Source organism: Lynx canadensis, chromosome E2 (genome assembly GCF_007474595.2).
Source record: "Lynx canadensis isolate LIC74 chromosome E2, mLynCan4.pri.v2, whole genome shotgun sequence".
Taxonomy (NCBI): domain Eukaryota; kingdom Metazoa; phylum Chordata; class Mammalia; order Carnivora; family Felidae; genus Lynx; species Lynx canadensis.
This window is the reverse complement of record NC_044317.1, coordinates 14,613,339-14,638,742: the sequence shown is the minus strand read 5'-3', so window position 1 is coordinate 14,638,742 and position 25,404 is coordinate 14,613,339. Positions and strand designations below refer to the sequence as shown.

Below are 25,404 nucleotides of genomic sequence, written 5' to 3'. Positions count from 1 at the left end.
GAATAGTAAATGGCAGAGCCAGAATTCCAACTCAGGAAGTCTAGTTCCAGAGCCCACTGTCACCCACTGCCCTGAGCATTGGTTTAGAGAAATATGACCATTTATTGAGCCACAGGAGATATGCTAAGTTCTTTCACCTCACCTACATTGCTGCCACCATTTCCTCATCTGTAAAATGGGGATAAGTTACTTGTCCAAGCTCTCAACAAAGCTGGGATCCCCTGTGCTCTCAACCTTCCAGCAAAGGAAGGCAAAAGAACCTGGACTTTGGCATCAAAACTGGATGAAAGTGTTTCCCAGGTATGGCCAGCCGGGACAGCCCGAGCACATGTGATTGTTCATAATAGCCTTCTGGCTCTTCAAATCCAATTTCTATCATTTGTCAAACTGGATCTTTCTATGAAGCACAGAAGGCAGATCAGACTTAATTATCCCCATCTGACAGATAGGAAAACAGGCCCTGAGCTGACATGACACAGTGGCTCGGGAGTTGAAGCAGACTGAACATCCTCTGTCCTTTCCTCAGCCACCTCCACAATGTAATGGTCCATCTGCAGCAAGAAAACAAGAAACTGAAGACTGAGATAGAGGAGAAGAAGGTGAAAACCGGGCACCCAAGGCTATACACCAAAGCCCTATGCCCGAGCAAAACGGAGCCCATACCAAAGGGAAAAGTGTGTGCCACCTTGGGCTGGAGGGGGATGTCCCAGGACATGAACCAAAGAATGGACATCACCAAGTTTGTCGGGATACCCCACTGTTCAGGTATTCTGCCATTTATCTTTTGCTACTTATGTGATATCATCTCACTTAGTCCCATGGTTCAAAAAAAAAAAAAATAGCAACAGCCTGATGCTATTTTTCAAGAGATCACTGCATTGGGAATTCAAAGTGGGAGCTGGGGGACAGATCTTTTGCTCAGCTACTCTAGACCAAAGATAATTGTTTCCTCATCTGTAGAGAGAAGAGGTGAGTGAATTAAGGCTCGTTCTGATCTAAGACTCTTTGACGATACCCAAGTGCATCATATGTCAGACCCATCCCTCTCCCTGACCCAGTCCCTTTTGGGAAGTGTAGGGACAAGGAGGAAACAGGCAGAATAGACATCTTCCTCCCATAGTATGTTCGGGAAACCCCAAAAGAGCGCCCCAGTCCCCTGTTCAGCCTGGGTCCATGGCTACCTTTTCTGTCACCTATAGACTCCATATTACCCCCAAGGGAAGAAGTCACCCCACAGCTGAGATGCCTGGCCATGAGGCCAGTCCTTGAGGAATCACCTCATTAATTTCTCCTCAAATCAAGACTATCATTTCCTCCCTGTTCCCTCAGGTTCCTCATATTGCTAGAATCAGCGCCTTTGCCCTGAGCATCATTTCCACGCACGTTTTTCAGAGGACAGTGATTTCCCGCCCCTCTCTCTTGGATCAGCTCTTATGGGAATGCCTCAAGGTCCCAGCCTATTTTGCAAGATGCAAACATTTTATTGAGTTTTGTCCACTTTCTGCAGTGGAGTGAGCATTGGAACCATACTACCATCTCCAGACCCAAACTCTAAAATAAAAACATGAGCATAGCAGTGTCAGTGAGCTCTTGGCGTCTTGCAGACATCTCTGCCCCCTCAAGCCCCCAGCAACATGTTCATCCTGTTTTCTTAGTATTCTAAAAGATACAGTCTCTCTCACATATATGGGGAAGCTCTAACTCCCAAAGCAAGCTTCTGGATTACCTGTATTAGTTTTTAAAACAACAAGAGATAATTAACTCCTTCTTTATTTCCATCTGTCTGCAATTTTAAGGAAAAAAAAATACCTAAAGACTTCAAAAAGGAAAGTGATCCTGAGACCCAAAAGAAAGGAAGAGAAATGAGTGATACATTTTCCAAATGGAAGAGGGAGAGAGAAGCATCTGCTTTCTCCTTGGCCGCCATATTCCATTTCTCCTTCTAATATTTTGTTTTTCTCCCCAGCCAGCTCAGTACAAGTAAAATTCCATTATAACAAACTCCAAGCACAACTAAACTATTTTATTGTGGCAAGATTTTGTTAAACTGAATATATGTCTGGAATATATATTCCTAGTCTGTAGGAGATTGACAGAAATAGCTACTAAGATAAAGTTAGAGAAAGAAATGAAAGAGCTTGCATCTTGGGGTGGAGGACAAGAGAAGTGAAGGAAGAAACCCACTTCCTTGGTAAGGGGTTGGTAAGGATTCTTAAATATTCTTGCCTCACTCCGCAGCCAAACAAAAGCCAAGAAAATTCATTCCAAATAGGAACATGTTGCATAGAATGCACATGCCAATACCTGGGAAAAGCAAATACGAGAGGTGCAGTTTGAGGCAGGAGTGACGGGCATCTCTGACAGTCTCTGCTGTGACAGTGTTGTTTGTTTGTTTATGTTTTTTTTTTAATTTTTTTTTCAACGTTTATTCATTTTTGGGACAGAGAGAGACAGAGCATGAACGGGGGAGGGGCAGAGAGAGAAGGAGACACAGAATCGGAAACAGGCTCCAGGCTCTGAGCCATCAGCCCAGAGCCTGACGCGGGGCTCGAACTCACAGACCGCGAGATCGTGACCTGGCTGAAGTCGGACGCTTAACCGACTGCGCCACCCAGGCGCCCCAGTTTATGTTTATTTTTAACTATGTACCCCCATTGGGTTTAGAGTAAGGATATATTTTCCAGAGTAAACAAAGACTGAAGAATCTGGTACTAATGAAATGGTTTCCTGCTTCTACCCTGTAGCCCATTCACTCAAACAAAAGTTCAGTGTTGTTAAAATCCCTACTACAATCCACTAAAAAAGACATTTAGTCTCTATATTTATGAAAAGGTTTCAGGGGCACCTGGTGGCTCGGTCGGTTAAGCGTCCGACTTCGGCTCAGGTCATGATCTCACGGTCCGTGAGTTTGAGCCCCGCGTCGGGCTCTGTGCTGACAGCTCAGAGCCTGGAGCCTGTTTCAGATTCTGTGTCTCCCTCTCTCTCTGCCCCTCCCCTGTTCATGCTCTGTCTCTCTCTGTCTCAAAAATAAATAAATATTAAAAAAAAAATTAAAAAAAAAAGGTTTCATATATTTTGGCCAAGATAATAACAGCTGGATACTTTTTTTTTTTTTAAAGAGAGGGAAAGTGAGAGAGAATCTCAAGCAGGCTCCACACCCAGCATGGAGCCCAACATGGGGCTCAGTCTCACAACTGTGAGATCATGACCTGACCAAGATCAAGAGTTGGATGCTCAACTGACTGAACCACCCAGGCGCCCCAATAGCTGGATACTTTGAATGTTGTACATTTTTTCAAAGTTATCTTTCACTTCCTGTGGGGTGACTACACCAGAGCATGGCAGGTAGTGGGTTACAGGGAGCAAAGGGCAGAGCAGGAAAACACAGATATGTCACCCCAGCCATCTGGCCCTGTGAGCCCAGCTAGGGAGGAGATCTGATGGGGCAGAGGAGTTGAACTTATAGAAATGTAGTTTCTCTAAAGATAAGGCAAAGGGCAGGGAAGTTGAGTGTTGCCTAATTATAATTCTTTAAGAAATAACCAAAGGGGTTTCTAAAAGGTACTTTGAATAGCTGATATTAGAAATGGTCTCTGTAGGATATAGCGATGGTGGACACTTGTTCATTATAAATTTGTTCAAATGCATCAAATATGTACCACCAAGAGTGAAGCCTAATATAAACTATGAGTTCGGTGGGATAATGTGTCAATGCAGGTTCATCAGTCGTAACAAGTGAACCACTCTGGTGGGGGATGTTGATGGTGGGGGAGGCTATGCGTGTGTGGGAGCAGTGGGTATATGGGAAATTTCTGTACTTCCTGCTCAATTTTGCTGCACACCGGAAACTGTCCTAAAAAGTAACCAAAAAAAAAAAAATTAGTGCTTCAGCCACCCATTGAGAAGATGTCACTCAGATTCTGATATCTGGGCCCACAGAATCCTTTGCAAGAGATTCTCTTGGATCCACCTGGAGTATAATTTTCTCCACTGAGCTGAAGAAACCCAGAGCAAACATCAGCCCCCTCAGGCTGTCTTACTAAAGGGAAGGAGAAGTTCATTGACATCACCATGTTGCCCCATAAGCACTTGTCTTTTGAGCCTTCTCTCCACAGCCCAACTGAGGAGGAAGTTTCCTGCCATAGACAAGACCTTGCAAACAAGCTCTGGAGTCCCCAGAACGAACCCCCATCTCAGCCCAAGACCCACAACTGCTGACATGTGTCTAAAGTACCATCAACTAGGCATTTAAGGATAGATGCCCATGACTGAGAGCAACAGGGGGCCCCCAGAAAGATGTCCAGTTCAACAGCCTCACTGTTCCTTCACACCAGGAGAAAACCTAAAAGCCAATCTCCAGAATCCCCTTCAGGGTTTTTGTCAAAGACATGCTTTTGTATCCCTGGGGGCAGAAATCAGTTATTATCTGAGGAAGAGGTGGTAAGAATCAGAATATTAAAGTGGGAAGGAACTTTAAGGTGGATCTGAATAGAAAGCATCCATAATTTAAAAGAAAATATTAGAGACAGAGGTCCAGACAGACTCTTGTGCAGAAGTTCCAACACCAAAACAGATTTGGGAAGTGCTGCTAGGGGGTGGGGAGCCTCCCCAAGCACCCTGTGGCACCTGGTGTGGCAGGTGTCCTTGCAGGTGCTCCTTGTTTTTAAATGAGAAGTTTGGGTTGACCCATGGTTTTCATAATCTCTGGCTTCATGTTTGTGATCTAAGGAATCAGAAGGTAAGTTCATGACCAAGGTCACAGCCTGTGTGTTAGTAACAAAGCCATTCACTGGAACCTCCATTTTCCCCCGTTCTTCTGCATCCCAAGCCCACGTCTATAAATAGATCACATACCCAGCTTACTTCTTTCCACAGAGCAGGTAGACACCTTCTGCTAGCCCTTCAACTCGGTGCCATGATTAGAAGCCTTCCCAGAGGGGCAGCCAGAAGCCCTTTCTTCACTCCAGAGCCATGAAAAATCCGTTTCTACCTGAATTCCCAATAAAGGCAGTTAGAGGTAAAAAGAATGGAAGTGGAGGTGGTAGCTGGTGCTGGCTGACAAAGCCAAGCTTCCAAATTCATCTGTAAAATTGACTTAAATTTTAAATTCACATCCCAGGAACAAAGTGAGAAAGGGAATAGAAGTAATAGCAGCATGACCCAAGGGGCTGGAGCTGAGTGCTGGCCTGGGATCAAGGTGCTTCTGAGCCCCAAGCCAACCCCAGCAGTGATTCAGCCCCGACACAGAACCTTGCAACCAGCACACCCAGCAGAAGCCCAACCCCAGGGGATCACAAAATAAAGACCATGCGTGATGCAAAGGGCCAAATACCCAAAGAGCCACCTCAGCAGATACAGGCTGCTTAACAAGAGAAAAGCTTAGTGATTTCAGTGCAAGGATCATCCTTTACACAAAAATCAAGAAGCAGTATGTTACACTATTTTTGCCAATACAGCACCCTTACACACGCAGAGCAAACTTCTGCCATTTTGAGCAAGAGAGCAGCCAACCCACACCTGGGGAAGGGAAGAGGGCGCATGGCTACTCACCTCCCTCCCACTTGGCCGTTGGCCAGCCTTGTCCTGCCCTCCAGCCTTGGGAACAGTAAGGCGCCCTCAGAGTTTGGCCCGCCTAGTGCCCCAGGCCATTAACTGTCCCTGCCAGCTGTGTCCCACCCTGCCAACCCTCTTCTAAGAGGACTGCCTGGAGAACAGAAATAAGATGAGGTGAGATTTTAGACGGAGCCACCTAAACAAAGTCAAGTCGGCGTCTTGCCCATCTTCTATCATTATGTAATTTAGGGCAGCGAGGGAAAAAGGAACAGTCCAAAATGCAATAACATTTTACAAACAATAAATTTATTTCCAAATCCTGAATTATAACCAAATTACAATTCCCTGTAGGTCTATTTTGCTGCTTTACACAGAATTTTAAAAAACCATAGTTACGGCCAAGTCATTTATACACCAAGCGTCCCAGGAATGGTTTATTTGGACACAGTGGGTCTGGCCAGCTCTCACTGCCCTGGCAGCTCTCGCTGCTCCGCACCGTGACCTGCAGCCCTGCACCAAGGAACTGCCACTCCCTCTGTTGTAGAGCTGGCCCCTGCAGGAGCTGCCCCGGGGGCTGTGATGTACACAGACGAAAGTGCGCAGATCAAAGGGTTTTGTTGGCAGGCCCCGGATGCTCTGGCCACAGGGCTCAGGACTCAACACACGCTGCATCCTCTGCAGGGAGAGCCTCGGCTCAGAGCCCAAAGCGGGCTGGCGTGCGGCGAGGGGTCATGGGTTCCCCTTGCTCCTTCCGACCTGGAGTGTAGATTTTTGTAGACCTGGAGACACGGAAAGAGGGGTGAGGAATCACACTGCTACTCACGCCAACCAGGATGCACAGCACAGCAAGGAGCCTGAGGCCTTGCTCTTTCTATGTGTGAGCAGGCTTTGGGGCTGAACGGTCTTCTCCCCCAGCACATTTCCCCCCTGCTGCCATCCCCATTTGTGATGGGGAGCAGAGTAACAGCACCACCTGACTCTGATACCCACCAAGGACTGTTGGCAGCTAAATTTTTTAACAATTCCTTTCATGCCTCCCAGGTGAGCTATGGAAGCAGTCTTCCAGCCACCTCACCAGACGGCCACTCCACCTTCTAATAAAGAATCTGGCTGGCCCTAGTCCCCAGTCCTGGGAGGTCATCTCTAAAACCTCGAGATTGCCAGAGGGATTGAGTGTCTCTGTTACACATGGTAACATCTGATAGTTTATCCTAACAAGAGGACTCAGGATAAGGGCTGGCCCAGCTAGAAAGACCAAGTACGTGGGGCGCCTGGGTGGCTCAGTCAGTTAAGCGGCCGACTTCGGCTCAGGTCATGATCTTGCGGTCTGTGGGTTCGAGCCCCGCGTCGGGCTCTGTGCTGACAGCTCAGAGCCTGGAGCCTGTTTCGGATTCTGTGTCTCCCTCTCTCTGACCCTCCCCCATTCATGCTCTGTCTCTCTCTGTCTCAAAAATAAATAAACGTTAAAAAAAAATTTTTTTTAAAGAAAAACCAAGTACATGACCAGAAGGCTATACTTTGAGACTCATGATATCAGCTCACCCTCTATGGAAAGGAAGCTGGAGACTGAGTCAATCACATGGATACATACTCAACCATTCGTGACTATGTAATGAAACCCCAATAAAGCTCTGGACGCTGAAGCTTCCCTGGCTAGCAATGCTCTGTGCATACTATCACACACGAATGGGCCAGGAGGGTAATGCGGCCCCGAGGACAATGGAAGCTTCTCATTTGGGACCATCCCAGACCTCACTCTATGCATCTCTCCCTTGGTGCTGATTTGTAACCTTTGGCTATAATAAAATTGTAATCTCAAACACAGTACTTTCCTGAGTTCTGTGAGTTATTCTAGCAACTTATTCTAGCAACTTATTCTAGCAAGTTATCAAATGGCGGGGGAGTCCATGCAGATCCCCAAATATGTAGCAAGTTGGTCAGAAGTGAGAGGGATCTTTAGCACACCCCAAGTTATAGCTGGTGTCTGAAGTAAAGGCAGTCTTTTTTTTTTTTTTTTTTTTTTCCAGAGAGAGACAGAGTGTGAGCAGGGGAGGGGCAGAGAGAGAGAGGGAGACACAGAATCTGAAGCAGGTTCCAGGCTCCAAACTGTCAGCACAGAGCCTGACACGGGGCTTGAGCTCACAGAATGCGAGATCACGACCCAAGCTCCAGTTGGACACTTGACTGGCTGAGCCACCCAGGTGCCCCTGAAGTGAAGGCAGTCTTGTGGAGAACTGTGCCCTTCACCTGTGAAGTCTGACCTGACTCCAGGCACCAGCAGACACAGAAGCCCAAGACTCTCCTCCCGTCTCCACGTGATTTCCAAGCCCTAGCCTGTCGGTAGAGCTATAAGCCCTGCCTACTTCTCCAGCCCACCGCAGGCCTCAGTACAACATGACAATGACCAGGAACTGCAGATGCATACTCCCCTTGAGAGTATGTCTGGAACTCCTCCCATGCCTCCATGGAACCAGTCAACTTCTGTGACCAGCTCAGCTCCACACACTCAAATTTTAGATCACCGGCCTGCATGGGGACCTGCTCAGTCTATCGGGCTGCTCCCCAGAGCCTCCCAGGGGCAGGCACCATCCCAGCCAGGGTCCCGAGGCCGCAGCCCACCTGACACTGCCCAGAGGGCTGCGCTTTTCTTGCTCCTGCCGGCGGGCTCGCAGCTGCTCCTCAGCCAGTGCCATCTCCTCCTCCATGGCAGAGGCTTCCTCTTTGGCCCGTCGGCGGTTCTCCTAGAAAAGGGAGGGCGAGGTACTGGGGACCACCACCAGCAGGTGGACAGCCTTGTCCCACCCATCTCGCCCCGACAAGCCAGGTGCCGTGTACACAGTGCCACCTCCCAGAGGCGGGGCCACGTGGCTCCCTGCCCCAACACCAAGGCCATCTATTCTTTGGAGGCCGGTTCGTTGATTCAAGACAGACACGACACGATTCAGTCCTAACCCTATCGTGTCTCAGCCCTCCACTCAATTCCGTAAGTACTTTCACTCTCTTACCAAGTTCACAGTAATGCCAGGAAGTACAAGAAACAGGGAAGACACGATCAGCTGGCTGGGAAGAACAGACATAAGGAAGGTGCACACAGACCCAGTGTGGACAGTACAGACAAGAGAGGAAGGAAAGCCCCCCACAGTCTGAAGCCCTGAAGGACAGCTCGAGGCAGCAGCCATCCACGTACGCAAAGACCATGAGGAGGTGGAGTGGCAGGGAGACAATCTATCCTGGAGGGATCAGGCAGAACCACTGACCACTCTCAGCATCCCCAAAAGTGGGGCCACCAGCCCTTACGTGCTTCCTGATAGGATCTAAAAGGAAGTTCACGGCACTGCACGCATTTGTGCATCTTTGCCCAACACAGCTGAACCTGAATCTTATCAGGCTTTTGGATTAATTACTAGTTTACAGAAAGAACATGGGACAGAGGCACAAGTTAAACGCCATCACGAAAAGCAATCGGCCAAATACAGAAAATGGAATATTCTACAAGTGACCTAGTCTCTCCAAGTAATCAATGCCATAATAAAGAATGAGAACAGAGCACATTCTAGAACATAACACTTACACATATACCAACTAACTGTAACATTCAGATTCTGATTCGAGCAAATCAAATCATACGAGTTTATCTTTGAAACAAATGACAAAATATGAATAAGGACTGGAAGACATTAAGGATTAATTCTGTTGAGTGATAATGGGAAAAAGGTTACATTTTAAAAACCAGTCTTTTTAGAGATGTTTACTCAAGTATTTATTGGTGAAATAAAGTGTCAGAGAGAGGCTTTAAAATTTTTTCTAAGAAAAAAAATTAGCGTATGGAGAAGAGGAGGAATAAGCCAAATAGGTCTGACCAACATGTTGAACATTATGGAGATTCGGTAAGGAATACATGACAGCTCCCTATACTGTTTTTTATACTTCTACGAATATTTGGGCTTTTCAATAATAAGGTTTTTTTTAAAAGGCTCATCTGACCAAGCAACTGGAGCAGATGGGCGAAAATCTACCATACCAACCTGGCTCCATCACAGCTTTTATGTTTGAGAGAGAAGTAAGGAGGACAGGGGTCAGGTGAGGACGTGTCTTCAATCCCGGGCTGTGCGAAAAATGGGTCCCACGGGCAAACAGAACCTCCGTGGCGAGCGTGGGATGCTTACCTGCCGAGACTTTCCCGCCTGTTTGACGCTGTAGAACATGGGGCCCAGCTCCGCCAGCCACTCTCCATCCACAGCAGTGACACACTGCATGTACTCCTGCAGGCAGAAGGGTCACAAAGCGGTGGTCACAGGAAGGCCAATGCTTTGGGCCGTCCCTCGCCGAGTAGTTCCACAATCGGGACCTACGTGGGAAGGGCCTGACCCCCAGCCCTGTGAGGCTGAAAAAGGCAGACATAAGCCCCAGACACTGGAATTTTAATCCTTTTTCCCAAATCCCTCCATGCTTGAAAAAATGCCCCTCCCCCACGCCCAGTATCCAAGAGAAAAGGCCTAACCCCTCAGAAAGCCTTTTTTTTTTTTTTTTTTTAATTTTTAAATGTTTATTTATTTTTGAGACACAGACAGAGTGCGAGCGGGGCAGGGGCAGAGTGAGAGGGAGACACAATCCGAAACAGATTCCAGGCTCTGAGCTGTCAGCACAGAGCCCAATGTGGGGCCTGAACTCACAAACCGTGAGATCATGACCCGAGATCAGACACTTAACCAACTGAGCCACCCAGGCTCCCCAGAAAGCCCTTCTAATGACACAAACAGGGGTTGCTCATCCCTGGCAGCAAGTAACAAACAATCCTGCTGTGGCATAGCTGAGGTCACTGGCATCTGAAGGTTAATTCCAAGTAAGCATCCTCAAATCCTCAAATCTCTCAATTCATCTCAAAGCAACACATGTGGCCTCAAGTCTCCCAGGCTCACAGCTCACACAGGAAGGCAATGAAGGGTTACAAAGGCCCAGCCCAGCCAGGTAGGCCCACGTCAAGTAAACTGCGTCAGAGAAGACTCACCTTGGTGGTCATGACCAGCTCGTGATACACTATGTAGTCTGGGGTGTAGCCCATTCCAAAGAGGGAGCTGGTGGGGTGCAAGTGGCAGGGCATCCCTGTCCGGATATTCACATACTCCCCAATTCCCTAGGGCAGAGACACAAAAGGTGGCCACATCAGGACAATACTGCTCATCTGGGCAGCCACTCCATCCCAGGTCTTGACAAAGGCCTTGGTGGGGAAAACCCAGGTCTGTAGGACTGTACAATGAGAATGAAAGAACTCCGCGCTGGTATGATTATCAGGCCAGGAAAGGGCCACAACTCCCTCAGGCTCCTCTGGGCTCACCTTGAGCTTGGCTGCCTGGTGGAAATAGGCAGCACAGATACACTTCCTGACGATGTCCCAGTCAGTGCCACACGAGGCCAGGCTCATCCGCTGCTGTACCATGATGTCCTTGAGCTGAGCCCGCACCTCCCGGACCTAGAGAAGGACACAGGGCAGGCAAGGATGAAGTCCGCCTTCTCCTGCCTCCCCGCCTCACCCCAACATCCTGCTTATCTGGGCGACTGCCCCCACCTTCCGCATGGCCTTGGCATGGATAAAATGATCGTTACACCAGATGGTGGAGTAATTATTATTCTTCCACTGCAGGTAGACATTCAGGTAGGTCAAATGATCACTCTCGGGGACAGCAAACTTCTCCCGGATTTGATCACTCTCCTCCTCTCGGCCCTAGGAAGGAAAAAGGACCCTTACTGTAAGCATGGGGAGTCCAGGCCCACTGCAAGGATCCCGGAGCTTTTCACACTGTTACCTGCCTGCACGCACAGCTTTGAACACATCAGTGTGTTACCCTAACGATCCAGGGAAAATAACGTAGCTTCTGACAAAACATCTACTCTAAAACGTGACAGCTCAGGCACAACTATACCAGACGATAAGAAATTTCCAAATCACCTGAAAACCACTGATCTAGCCCATGCTTTCCCCTACCCCAACCTGCTTAACAGAAAGCAGTAATACCACTCTTTGGAAACTCTGACTCCCATGCCTCTGTTCCATTTTAATGATACAGAAAGAAACCAGTCCTCTCTAACCCTTCCTCAACCCGGTAAAGCCCCCTGCAGCTTCGAGGAGAGCAGAGCGGCCACCACCACCAACCTTGGGCCTGTAGAAGATGGCTGGCACCGAGAGCATGGACACAATGAGCAGGATCTCGGAGCTGCAGCCCATGTCACAGGACACGATGAGCATCTTGGACAGGGCCGGGTCCAGCGGGAACTCTACCATCAGCCGCCCAGTCGAGGTCAGCCCACCTGGGAGAGGAGCGAACCCAGACATTCGGTGGACACAGTGAAGTAAACGAGGAGCGAAACTGACCGCCAGAGCCCGTGAGCACCACCACCACCACCCCCATCTCCAGCTCCCGGGGCTCGGCACCTGTGTTGTCCAGGGCCCCAAGGATCCAGAGCTGATACATGGAGTTGAGCATGTTGTCCTCGGGGGGCGGGTCCATGAAGTGGAACTGCAGCAGGTCCTGCACCCCGAGGGACTTCAGCAGCAGCACCACGTTGGCCAGGTTAGTCCTCTGGATCTCGGGCACCGTGGTCGTCAGGAGCTCGTTCTTGTAGGCGCTCTGGGTGTAGAGCCTGCCGGGAAGAAGACCACACTCTGCTGCATCTACCGCCTCGGGGCCCGGCTGCCCGCGCAGGGGTCCCTGCAGTGGAAGACCCAATGCTACCCCAGCTTTGCCCTGCACCTGCACCCCACAGAGGTCAGTACGGAAGAAAGCCACAGGCAGGGAGGACAAGTTCTCATTTCTTCCCCCACCTGCCTTGTTCTGTCTGAATCCCGGATTTCCACCCATTCAAATCAGTCCTGCCAATTGACTCTTCTGCTAGAGTCTCCTACATATTTGTTTCAATTCTGGAACCAATGAGCCTGGGACGAGATTTATGGCTCGGTTTTGTTTTCTTTATGCTCTTCTGTATTTTCTGAATTTCTGTAGCGAATACGTTATTTTTTAAAACACGAAAATCAGAAAAACTAACTGCAGAAGTGTAACAGGAGCCAAGATATAATCTGCTCAGACTTAGCCTGTGAGAGTCTTCAGGTGCAGGTACGTTCAACATGGGACTGCCTGACACCCAAAGCTGCTCAGACCTCCAAGCCATCTGGAAAGGCTACTCTTTGGCTCAGCAGCATATGAGGAGCAAACCACCAAGTGGCAGCCCCACCATCAGTCCCGAGCCTCAGGGATCCTAGGGCCAGCATCCCTCTGCTGGATCACAGTCCAGTCCCCACTGCCCCAGCCTGGGCTCCACACTCAGCAATCCCAGCGCTGCCCCAGAGAGCAGGCTAGCACAGGGCTCCTACCTGAAACACTGACCTGGGCCCGTCCTGCCGGCTCGCCCTGACCTCTGGTTGGCATTGGCCTGGCTGATGGGATAGATCTGTAGAGCATCCATGCCAATCCTGGGGTTGAAGACCTAGGAGGGGACAATAAAGAGCTGATTAAGCATAGAGTAAGGGGAAAGGGGGAGGCAACCTTGAGACAAAGACAGACAAACCCTGGTTGCTACGCAGCACAGAGTACAGTGTTTTAGCAATGCAGACAGCCATCCTTTTTCCTTTTTAAGTAGGCTTCATGCCCAGTGTTGAGCCCACTACGGGGCGTGAACTCATGACCCTAAGATCAAGACCTGAGCTGAGATAACAAGTCAGTCGCTTAACCCACCGAGCCACCTTGGTGCCCTGGCAGCCATCCTTTTGAAACCAGGAACCTTAAGAAATTTCCCCACAAATACCAGCTCTGTGGATCTGCACAGAGTTATTAAATCATCTAACTCATGGCGTTATCACAAAGATTAAGTCAATCAAGTGCACAGCAAAATCAGCACTCAAATGTTAGCCTCTTAAATCCACGTCCATCCCTCGTTTAAGGGCTAAAGACCCAGGGCCTACCTTCCCACCACCTACTACATTGAGTTAGCTTCAGGTGAAGGCCCAGGGCCCTAGTGCCTGTGTCTTTTCTTACCTTTAATTTGCAATAACCAGAGTCAATAACAAACATGATGCCATCGACAGTCAGAGATGTCTCGGCAATGTTGGTGGCAACGATACACTTCCGAACTCCATCTGGAGCCTAGAACCAGTCAGGATGTACAAAGAAGGAAGGCTGTAGGCCCTCAGGTAGGAAAGACTCCACAGGGCAAAGAGCACACCCCACCCCTGCAGGGAAAGTAACACCCTCTCTCTAGTCCTCCCTTGGGAAAATCCAGGGAGACCCAAAGGTGGGTACCCAAGACAGATATTCTTGCTATCACACCTTCTGGAAAATTTTGGCCTGGAGATCAGAAGGCAGCTGGGAGTAGATGGGCAGCACAGCCAAGGCAGGTGCATTCTCTAGTTCCTCCAGATGTTCCACAATCTGGTCTGAGGTCACCTGAGGGCACAGAGAGGAGCCATGAGATACCAGAGCCCCAAACTCCCATATGTAGGATCCTACCTGCTCATCATGGTCATGACCAAGGCACGCACCTCAATGTCCTCTTGGCCAGGCATGAAGATAAGGATATCCCCGGGGGCCCCCGACAGGTGCACCTGTAAGGACTGCTTCACCGCGGCCTCCACATAATCCTCCTGCGGCGTCTGCAACACCAGTCAGAGACATGGTCAAAGGGAAGCATCGAGAGAAATGCAGGCTGGACATCCCTCAGGAACTGGTGGTCACTCACTGGTATAGGGATAGAGCCAGTGGACTTTCAGGGCTACAGATGGGCCTGACTGCCCTCTCTGGACCCTGCACTGCTGCTCTAATGAAAGAATAAAACTAGACCTCCCCCGAGTACAGTCCTTTGTGTCTCAGACCTAGAGCTAGAGTGCCCCATCTGCCCCACGGTAACCCCAAAAACCTTTCCTGGCTCAGTTCCCTACCCCATGCCCTCCAACTGACTTCTCATCAGAGGTCAGGAATGGTTCAAAAAGGAGGCCTCAGTACCTTGCTGAAGAGAATGTCAACAGGGAAGGTACGACCAGGGATGTGGAAGATGGGAACATTCCCGAAAAAGGCAGCAAATTTCTCTGCATCCATAGTAGCCGATGTGACAATGAGCTTCAGGTCTGAGCGCCTAGCCACCACCTGAGAGAAGAGGTCAGTCCGAGGCTTCCCTATAGATTTGGAACACTTGGCTCCCTCCCTCCAATCTCAGCAACATTACTCCCAGATGAAACAAGCTGAAGCTGACAGATGGGCACATTAGATTCCTAACGGTCCTGAGGACCGAACCCATAGAGCCACAGCCAAGAGAACCCGGAGTCTCTTGGCTGAGCAAGAACAGAATAAACTACATCCCAGGTCTCAACCTGGCAACCTGGAGGCCTCAGCAAACTCAGGCCTGTCAGAGACCCTCTTGGATCCCCCAGGCGAGACCCCAGCCCACCCGGAGTACCTCGGTCAGGAACTACCAACAGGGCACGCATCAAAGCCCCACGGGTGCAGACAGACTGTGCCCCACAGCCCTCACCTCCCGCAGCAGCCCAAAGAGCACGTCAGTGTTGAGGGAGCGCTCGTGAGCCTCGTCCATGATGATGGCACTATAGTGATCCAAGTCTGCTTCCCGGAGGGACTCCCGGAGCAGGATCCCGTCAGTCATGTATTTGATCAAGGTGTTTTCTGAGGTGCAGTCTTCAAAGCGGATGGCATAACCCACCTGAAAGCCAGGGAGAGACAGCTCAGAAGCTCTGGGCCCCAGCTCACTGCCCGCATACCCCATGCTGGGCCCAGGCCTTAGGAGGTCAGCTCAAAAGGACAGAAGCTGTACAGCTCAGCCCTCGTGCCCACTCACCTCCTCACCAAGGCTTCCTCCCATTTCTTCACTGACTCTCTTGGCCACCGACATGGCAGCCACACGCCGAGGCTGGGTGCACCCAATCATCCCGTAGTCCGTGTAACCGTCTTCATGCAAGTACTGTGTCAGCTGGGTGGTCTTACCGCTCCCTGTTTCTCCAACCACAATCACGATGCTGTTATCTCTACAAGGGAAAGAAGACGAAGGGCAAATCAGGTCAGGCGGATGGCCACCTCCAATCCTCCAACAAGACGCTGCCACCTCCTATGCCTATGTCTGGCTATCCAAGGAGCACGCCTGCTTAAAGGCAGATTTCCCTGGGAAAACAGCCCCGAATGAAGACACCCCCTACAATGTCTAGAAGATGGTAAGGTTTAGGGGTGCCTAGGTGGCTCAGTCAGTTAAGCATCCAAGTCTTGGTTTCAGCTCAGATCATGACCTCATGGTTTGTGAGATTGAGCCCCACATCGGGCTCTGCATGGACAGCACAGAGCCTGCTTAGGATTCTCTCTTTCTCTCTGCCCCTCCCTGCTCATGCCCCCCGCCTCTCTCAAAATAAATAAATAAAACATTTAAAAAAAAAAGAAGATGGTGAGGTTTAAACAAATGAAATATAACAGAGCAAAGTCATTTTGCTTATTACTTCATGCAAAGTAGCCCAGGGTATGGAGGTCAGATAAGAAAAAATTCTCTCCCTTCTCTACCAGATGCAACAGCCCAAAGTAAAAGAGCTACTGAGTAAACACAAGGGACCCAAGGGACACCCAGTCAACACTGGAATTCCTAGACAAGTTACCTGATAATAGTGAGTAGCTCCTGCTGCACAGCAAAGATGGGCAGGTACTGCCTCTGCTCCAGAATCGACTTCTTTTTGGCAAATTCGCTGCTAGCTTCACTCTTTTTCTTCATGTGATCCGCAAACTTCTGCTCCGTCCTGAGAACACACAGCAGCCTAAGCACCCTGCACAATTTCCCACACTGTTTTTCCTGACTGGGTTACTGTCCTTCTTCCTACACCCAAGAACAAGACCCACCTCAACAAGACGCAAGAAATCTTTGAGACACTAGAGCAGCCAGGTGATCCAAGATGTTTCTCGTCTCCTCTGGCCTAAGGGACTAGAACTGCGGTCTGAGAACCATCATCCACAACATACCCAACATTCCCTGGGCAAAGAAAACTAAGTATGACTGAGAGGAGTTCAGGTTAACAAATGGGCCAGTTCTCTGCCCCAAAAAGCTCAACCAGAAGAGGAAATGAGATCACCAGGTAATTATCTTGTACAGAATACCCAGCACAATGCTCAATGCTCGAAGGGCTAAATGGAGGAGTCATGGCTACAGAGTCCTGACCAGGGTCAGACCTCCTCTCTCCTCCTGGCAGGATGGCGGATGGCATGGTCTGTAAAGCTTCGTTTTCAAAGAATTGTGAGAAAAAATAGTCCCACTTAGTAGTGACCTCCAGCTTCTACTGAAAGCACACAAATATCTGACACATGTATACACGCCTAGACTCCAAAGAACTTTGTAATTTTCCCAAGACTGCAAAGAGAGAGCGGTTCAGTGCTGCCAGTGGGCGTCCACATGTCTGGTGCCCGCCACTCTCCCGAGACCTGTCCCCCTTTCAGACCTCCCCCCACACCCTGTCAGGCTTCCTATTCTAATTTCTCCGTCACTCTCAGTCAGCTAACAATTAATGCCTACGGGATTACATTTATAAACTAACAAGGGCTGACCATCAGTACTGACTTCTCATTTGGGTTATTTCTCAGAGGGGTGCAGGGAATTATTCACTTGGATGCCAGTTCAGTAAGACTTCAGTATGTTCAAAGGATGAGATTCAGGAGGGACATTTGAGTCCAGCCATCTACCCAACGTGTGAACCCCAACAGGCAGCTATCTACCATCTGCTTAAATACCTCTATGAACAGGGAAGCCACTCCCTGGTAAAAACAATCTTTCCTATTTTCAAAACACTGTTAAAAGTGGTTCTTCCTTCCATTAAACTGAAATCTAAGGGGGCAAAGCCTACCTTCCAACACTGAACATCAGAAGCGCACTTCAGCACCATGACTAAGACACCAGGCTCCAAAGCTACAATGTCTGGGTCTGAGCATCGCTCTATTTACAGCTGGGTGACCTCAAACAAGTTACTTAACCTCCCTGGGTCTCATCCTCTACACACGAAAAATGGGAAGGAGAGCACCTATCTCGTGGGACTGTCGTTGAGAATTCAGTCAGTATCTGTGAGGCATTTAACGCTGACAGGCACTGAGGTCACTCCTATAGCAGTAGTAGTGGTGGTGGCAGGAATAATATCTAGGAAAAGCTGAAGATGGTAGAAGAGAGACCAGGAGGAAGGGATGAGAACAGACTAGAAGATCCAAAGTGACCTATTTTTTCTGTTCATGAGCCACAAATTCTCTCAGTTCCCCAGCAAGTGTCCTTGAGGGCCGCTGGCTCAGGAGACAGCCCACTGCTGACCAAGACTCCTACCTATAGTCCACTTTACCGTCTTCTGTCAGCGCTTTATCGGGCTCTTCCTCTTTTTTGACACCCATTATATCTCCCAGCTTGGTTCCAGCCAGTTCCCAGTGTTTGTGTTGAGCCTAAAAAAAACACGGAAAGTCTGCTCCATCGTGTAACACGACTGTGGTCCATGGCAAACCAATCCCACTTGCACAGGAGGCTCCATCTAGCAGGTGGTAAATTTCCACAAAGCCGCAGTGGCCCGGCGCCCACATTCTCTTCTTCTACCTCAAGCCACCAGAGCATCGGGCCCTGTGGTTGTCTTAACAAAGGCCTTGGTGGAGGAACACGAAGCCCTCCTCCAACAGCTGGTTCTTGCTGTGTGAGTGTCCTCGAACTTCCAAGAGGACCTCTACCCGTGAGATCTCATGCAATTTCTAAAAAGAAAAAAAACAGACTCCCAGGCCCCAAAGGACAAGAAACCAACCTTTTTGCGTTCCTTCTGCTCCCTGTGCTTCCGCACTGTTTGACTGCCTTTCCGGGCAATAATGGCCAGGTCAGAAGTAGCATCCTTGACTGGAATCACAGGCTCTGGCTGTAGGTTGGGGAAAAAGAGGAATTCTCCACTGATCGTTACACTCAACAGGAAGGTCCACTTCATGACAGCCCTAATAAATGAAAGGATTTCTATCCTATTGGGATGGGGGCTTTTTTTTCCTCTTTTTTTTCCCCCCACTCTCAGCTCAATTCTATCTGAGCTTTCTTCTCTCAGGCCCCAGCGGCCTCACCTGCTTGGTGAAGACGATGCGTCCGTCAAGGAAGGGAGGAACCAGGTTGTGCACCATCAGATGCACCTTGGCTGCGCTGTCCTCCTCAAAGTCCTCATCCACCTCTAGCCGATGGACCACTCCACTGGTGAGCATGCGGTTGGTCTCCCAGCGCTCGTTATCCTGAGAACACAACAGGGGGCCGCGCTCAGACTGCAACCACAAGGCATCTGAAGGGTCACTGGGAGAGTCCACACATCAAGTCCTGAGAGAAGGGCCACGCGAGGCCTGGGCTGTAGACATGTCACAGGCCTCTGTACCCTGTGGCTCCTAAGAAAGAAAAGTGACTGATCCCAAACCACCGGCGACATTTTTTCCAAGCAGCAGCCCTTTATATGTGAGTCAGAACCTCTATACGGACACACAAATGGCGAGCGTCCGCAGCCCCACGCAGAGACACAAAGAACACCCTACTAGTTCCCATCCCAGCATGGAAGGAGGACTACAAGAGAGAGAGAGGTTAGGAGATAACCACTGAAAGGCTCTACGCCCACCCTCCTCAGACTAGAGGCACAGCGACACCCAATACTTCAGCAACAAGAGGCCAGCTGTGCTGCCACCATGTGCACAAGCCCCGCGCTTCTCCCACATGCCCAACGCCAGCCGGGTTCACTCCAGCTACCGCCAGCAGCCCACCTCATTGATCTGTCTCCGCTGAGCGGAAATGCGCTTCTGCTTCTGTTTATGCAGGTGCTGCTCCCGCCTCCTCACGTAGTCCTCGGAGGAGTAGGCCAGGGGGTTGTGGAACTCATCGTATCCCTCATCCATCATGTACCAGTCCCGGTCAGCTTGCTGCAGCGATGTGACAGAGCAGTGAAAACAAGGAACAGATCGAGTTTATGTGCAAGACAAGACCAGAGGGGAGGTGTCTGGTGAGAAGTCACTGGTGTGGTGGAGCAATGTTTGTGGGAGGTGCAGGAGGAAGACCATGTGCTCTAGGACGAGCCCTGTGGAGGACACAGGCGGGGACGGACTATGTGGCCGCCCATCGTGACGGCACTTCTTACATTCACCACAAGGTGGCACCAACGCTTAACTAAAACAGGTCTGCCAGTGGCAGGTGAGAAGTTTCACAGAGGAGCCTGTGCCTCTGGAGAGACTCCGAGGCTTTGGGACTGAATCCAGCTCGGCTCTAGAGACCATCCAGTGCTAACTGCCCTCATCAAAGTCCAATTCCACTAGAGCGTCACTCGTGGCCCATTCACCCATGGAGGTCCACCACTCCTCATTCCTTTATGCCTCAAAGACATAAGGTTTTTACCCTCTGGTCATCTTCCCACTGCTGCCGTTCCTCTTCTGTGTCAAATGAAATTCCTTCTTCGCCATCCTCCCGTCTTCCTGAAGGAGAACACGCAGCAGGTCAGTCCAAACACCCCCAGCCCCACCAAGAGCCCTGCAAAGCCGCACAGCTCCAGAAGCGCAGCTTTGCTCAGCCTCACTGGGACAAATGATCCTGCTTCCCTGTCCCCCTCCCTCCCCCTGCCATACCTCGGCCCCTGGACAGACGGGGTGTGGACCCCAGGTGTCTCCTGTCATCGGCCCATTCGTTGTATTTGTAGGATGGGGTTGGCAGAGGTGTGTCATCTGAGTACTTGCTCCTCACGGACCTGGGAGACCGTGTAACCAGCATCACTAAGTCACTAAGCTGAGACATGTTCCCCAGCTGCCATCTGTTCCCCCAGCCCAGATCCCTTTGCCCTCATCACGTCCACCCTTTGCCACCCACCCAGAGAAACTGGGCTGCTCTGCCCAGAACATCACCTATCGCGATCTCGACTGGACTGCCGATGGCTCCGCTCAGAATCTCGATAGGAAGGTGTCGGGGAAGGCGATTCCCACTGCGAGCGCCTTGAGGAACCGCAGCCACTGTCCTCTTCCTCCCAGGTAGACCTTGAAGGGGTAGCTGCATCTGGGGCGACAAAGAACACATCCACCAGAAACCTCTAACTTCACTGGGACACGGCTCTAGGGCTATCAGCCAAAAGTGAATTCCCCAAATCTCTTTCTTTCACTATCAATAGACTTGATATCTACTTGTAACACAATCTTGACAATTTTTAAGGTATCTGGATTTTAATAGGCCAGTTTTCACGTATTTATAACACTTTTCTTTTTTTTAATGTGTTTACAACATCTTGAAGAATATCCAATTTCTCTCAGCAAACATATTCCTCTTGAATATAAACAACTTGTTTAAGTTTATTTATTTATTTTGAGTGTGTGTTGTGTGTGCACAAGTGGGGGAGGAGCAGAGAGAGTGAGAGAGAGAGAGAGAGAGAGAGAGAGAGAGAGAGAGGATGAATCTCAAGCAGGCTTCACACTGCAGGCACAGAGCCCGACGCGGGGCTCGAACCCATGAACCGTGAGATCATGACTTGAGCCAAAGTTGGATGCTTAGCCGACTGAGCCACACAGGTACCCCTAAATAATTATTTTTAATCAATTCTTCTGTTCCCCAGCTCCCTATTCTTTCCTGCCATTTGGAAAACTGGCCATTCAGTCCACTGGCCTACCAACTTAGAGGAGCATATCCGTCTCAACAGGGAGGTCCAGGGCCTTCCAACCTGACTCAGAACCAAGTATTCCAAGAAGTTCATAGTGGAACCAGCAGTTGACTCTGCCCACGGCATATCAACTGAGGACGCTGCCTTGTATACACTGACCCCTGACAAATCACCACAAGCAACGGCTCAGTCTACCTTTAGGTCGGTGTCTCGGGCTCTCCGGTTCATTTCTTCTGCTGCGCTCTGACCCTCCATCCCGCTCAGATCTGCTGCTGTGTCTGCTTCTATCCCTCTCATCTGTCAAGAGCCATGTGCAGAGCTTTGAAAATGTGTGTCCCATCCTAACTTCCACCCATCTTCACCCTAGAGAAAGGACAGGCCTTCCCACTCACTCACAGGTGCAACCTGCACTGCTCTAATGCGATCCATGGGCTCCTGAAACTCACATATCCCCATTCTTTCAGGGGGAAAAAATAGTTACTGGCTACAAAGTTTCAAACTCACAGTAACAGTTATTTTCCTGCAAGAATTCAAAAAACAATAGTTATAAGTCTACAATGAATAGCTGTTAATGGTTACCAGTCTATAAGCTATAAAATTTAAATAATACTGAGCAAAGCCAGCGTTGGATTCTATGTCCAGCTTTGCTTCACAGCACTGTCCTTTCTCTGTCACCAACACCACTGTAAATTCTGGTTTCTTATACACACTGCCTGGTATCGCCTGTATCACCAATTTTCATAATTAAACGAGAACTACACACTCAAGCAAAGCAGCTATGCTGCAAGTGACAGTTCTTAAACAGCCTGCTATTCCCAACCCCAACACTATCAACACCAACAGGGCTCCCTAATTATCAGGCATTAGAAAAATTCCTTAAACAGGAAAGAAGCTGACATGTCCACTCAAATGCTTACTGGGCTATAGGAACTAGGCTGGGCTGGTTACCTCTGTCTCTCTTGCGGTCAGAGTCTCGATCCCGTGATCTCTCTTTCTTCCGATCCTTTTCTTCTTTGGACGAGGCATAGACGCCATGTTCCCGCCGCTCCCGCTCTCTCTGCCGACTGCGTTCCCAAAACTCTTCACTCACACCACCAGGATGGGATGGAGTCTCTACCCGAGCAGATCGATAATGCCTGAAACAGAGAGGGCAAGTGGTAAAACGCCCCTCCTTAGGAGAAAAACCTTGCCCCCAAAGCGGGGCTGGCTGGGTGACCTGACCTTTTCCACTTAATCTCCCTACAGGCTTACTGATGGCAACAACCCAAATCATTTCTAATCTTTGTGCTCTACTCTTTAGTCACCTTTGAATGTTTCCCACACATCTGAAGAAAATATCAGTTCCTATCTACTTCAATACTACGGAATCATAATAAAACCATAAAGATCTATATGTCCAACAAGAAAACAGAAATCAACATGGGATGTTATTCCCTGGCCTCCATTCTCATTCCCTTTTGGTCAACCCATCCAAAAGCCTTTACCTGTCTTTTCGGCTATGTCGGCCAGCTTGGTCACTATCTTCCTCCTCAGCATCTCTCTGGTCATCTTTGCTCTCTTCCCAGTCCTTGTAGGAAGAGATTCTGGACTTCTTCTTGTCCTCTCCATCGTCCTTCTCCTCTCGCTCCCTTCGTTTCAAGGAAGCCAACAAGTCCAGTCCCAGCAAGGAAGGGCGGGGGGCAGGGGCCTTGAAGACATGCTGTTCACTGGCTGCACTTTTAGTCTTACAAATAAGACCACCAACCTGAGATTCCAGATCAGTGCCTTCCAATCGATGGATCGAGGCATCCTCGCTGGTGTCCTCCATGACAGGCTCTGGGATTTCTGTGGAAGGAAGACAACCCATTTTGTATTGGATATAAAAGGAGAAAAGGTATAGCTCTGCTATATCCCAGGATAACTGAAGTTACAGGGATATTCAGGGAGTTAACCTCCCCATCAAGACCAGGATTTGTTTAGCTACCTCTTGCCAAAATCTTTCCATTATGTCACTGACAATCTCAAAAGATCCTCCTACTCCCACTCTGATACACATCAGAAACAGAGACACACATTCACACACCCACCAAACACCAGGATCCAAGAGGATACCAGGCAAGCACAGTCCTCACGAAGGACACTTACTAGAACATGATGGCATCTAGAAAGGGACTGTAGGGGAAATACCACTAGATTTGAAGCCAGAATCCTCAATTAGAATGCAATCTTTTGATATTGTCTACTTGTATGATTGTAAGCAGATAACAATATTTGGTTAGGCATAATTTCTGTATCTGTGAAACAGAAATATTTTTTGCTTTATTTAGTCCACGGAATTATTATAAGAATCCCACAAGAAAGTGTATGCGAAAGCTCTCTGTAACCATAAAGCCATACATAAAAGTAACTGTCACGTTATTTTATTTGCCATGCTTCTCTGTACTAATCGGGGCTCAACATTTTCTACATGAGCCCTTCTACTTCTCCCTCCCTTTAAACTACAGATACAGCAGAGTAGACATGCTGGGGTATAAAGCTACCATATACTATGTGATCCATATACTAGTGGATTTTTTTGGACCAGTTGTGTTTTGTAGAAAAGAATTACCTCCCGGCAGTTGGGATCTTGTTTAATAACAATCCATGTTCACCAAAAATATTAACGAGAAACACTAGGTTATGAAATGGTTTCCTGAAAAGTATTAAGGTGATTATAAGATTTTCTGACACTCAACGTGTATCAAATTCATTCCTCTTTACATCCCATTACACACCATCCACTTATAAACATACACCGATTCTAGGTGCTTGGATAATTCTCCTCTTTCAACAAGTCAGTGAAGCAAAGGAACTGTCAAGGTGTAGGGTACCACCAGAATCCAGGATGTTTTGCCCAGTTCTAATTAACATGCACGGCTCTACAGAGAAATATTGTCAAACATAATACCAACACAGACACAAGAGTTGCATTTTGAAAAATGCCATCAGGCAGAAGAGAAAAGACAGAGCTGCATATTGGTGACTTCTGTGCATGTGAGGAAATCTAAACAGGAAGGTAAACATATATATGCTATGCTCAACAGTAGCATGAACTAAAAAATATACTCCTAGGATGCCAAAGAGAACCTTGTCTATCTTGCTATTACTACAGCCAGCACCTAGTGAAATAAAGTTTGGTGAATAAATGAATGAATGAATTTAAACTGATTAATGGAGAACAGGAAAACAAACATATCTAGAGACAGCAAAGGAAGATCCCAATAGCACAAGACAAGGAGTCTGATAGGACTTAACTAGCTGCTGAGAACAAATAAGGAATTAAAAGGACTGGATTCTGGAGAATGATTAGTGACAAAGAAGCCAATTAAGAATAGAAAATTTAGAAAAACTAGATTTACTCATTCAACAATTTTCCATCGAATACCTTCTGTGACCCAATCACTGTTCTGGGCAATAGGAAAAGAACAAAGAACAAAACAGGCAAAAATCCCGCCCTCTTGGAGTTGACATTCTAGTAGAGGAGATCACATAGTAAAGATACCACTATGACAGAGAAGAAAGACACAAGGAGCCCTACTTAGGCTCGGCCTCTGCTTGGGAGGGGGCCAATGCAGAGGCCTAAAGAAGGGTGCAGGATGACCCCTGGGCAGCCAGGCAGCAGTATCTGACCAGATCAAGGAGAAAGGACAGGAAAGCCCGGACCGGTGCAGCATCCCAAGGGTAAGAAAGGCAAATTGGGTGACAGGGACGAGACCGCAAACTCGGACCGGAACCTGAGCGAAGGACCCATATCCGCCGCTTGGAGCTGCCGTAATTGACGAAGGGCAGGTCAAGAAGAAAGAAAGGACACTCACCTCACCAAACCCGACTCTTGGGACCTCCTGTCCCAGATTTCGGGGCGCCGGCACCGCCACCCCTCACTCAGATCGCCTCAGAAAGCCAATCCCAAACCTTGAGCGCGGCCATTATTGTCCCATAATACCCTGCGCGATCCCCTCTATCCGTCCAGAGATAACCATCGAGAGCAGCCCGGAAACCGCAGTTCCTGGCGCCAAGTGTGGTATAGAAAGCAACCAAGCACTCAACGCTAGAGTATCCTCCTCTGGAACCCTGGTCAGAGACATTTCCGAGTCTCATCGCGACCAATCATAGTTAGCCTGAAAGGCGAGGCCCCGCCTCGGCTCTAAGAAGAAAGGGAAGGAGGTCGGTCATGTTTAATAAGGGCGGAAGTGACG

The 25,404-nt window shown here is 49.0% G+C and overlaps 2 protein-coding genes across 3 annotated transcripts in view; one reads left to right on the top strand and one right to left on the bottom strand.

Annotated features, from left to right (window-relative positions):
* The window catches only part of PMFBP1 (polyamine modulated factor 1 binding protein 1), a 43,412-nt gene extending 39,145 nt beyond the window's left edge, over positions 1–4,267 (top strand). The window contains exons 19-20 of the mRNA XM_030298512.1: positions 527–765; positions 3,940–4,267. Of these exons, the coding sequence (XP_030154372.1) occupies positions 527–765; positions 3,940–4,043 (343 nt within the window). The 3' untranslated portion in view covers positions 4,044–4,267. The remainder of the gene's footprint in view (positions 1–526; positions 766–3,939) is intronic.
* A 1,570-nt stretch (positions 4,268–5,837) lies between these two features.
* Positions 5,838–25,317, bottom strand: DHX38 (DEAH-box helicase 38). Of its 2 annotated transcripts, XM_030298510.1 has the most exons (27): positions 25,024–25,317; positions 22,675–23,014; positions 22,139–22,326; positions 21,386–21,487; positions 20,448–20,595; positions 20,175–20,293; positions 19,948–20,024; positions 19,323–19,478; positions 18,648–18,809; positions 18,347–18,454; positions 17,887–17,999; positions 16,190–16,327; positions 15,391–15,577; positions 15,070–15,255; positions 14,544–14,684; positions 14,084–14,194; positions 13,872–13,988; positions 13,581–13,688; positions 12,920–13,032; positions 11,984–12,192; positions 11,705–11,859; positions 11,120–11,275; positions 10,889–11,023; positions 10,562–10,687; positions 9,720–9,815; positions 8,173–8,294; positions 5,838–6,332 (listed from the first exon to the last, which is right to left on the bottom strand). In XM_030298510.1, exons 2-27 carry the CDS (start codon positions 22,995–22,997, stop codon positions 6,248–6,250), a joined length of 3,681 nt encoding a protein of 1,226 aa, XP_030154370.1. In that variant the 5' UTR covers positions 22,998–23,014; positions 25,024–25,317; the 3' UTR covers positions 5,838–6,247. The 2 variants fall into 2 exon arrangements, with proteins under 2 accessions (XP_030154370.1, XP_030154371.1); XM_030298511.1 differs by lacking the exons at positions 22,675–23,014; positions 25,024–25,317 and adding an exon at positions 21,695–21,710 and having other exon boundaries at positions 22,139–22,314.
* Between the last annotated feature and the right edge of the window lie 87 nt (positions 25,318–25,404).

Coding starts and splice junctions, on each gene's coding strand:
- DHX38 (XM_030298510.1), bottom strand. CDS start 22,997: ATGGAGGACACCAGCGAGGATGCCTCGATCCATCGATTGGAAGGCACT. Junction 20,294..20,447: donor TCCAGTCGAGATCGCGATAG/GTGATGTTCTGG, acceptor ACGGTCTCCCAG/GTCCGTGAGGAGCAAGTACT. Junction 10,688..10,888: donor ACCAGGCAGCCAAGCTCAAG/GTGAGCCCAGAG, acceptor TCTCTGCCCTAG/GGAATTGGGGAGTATGTGAA.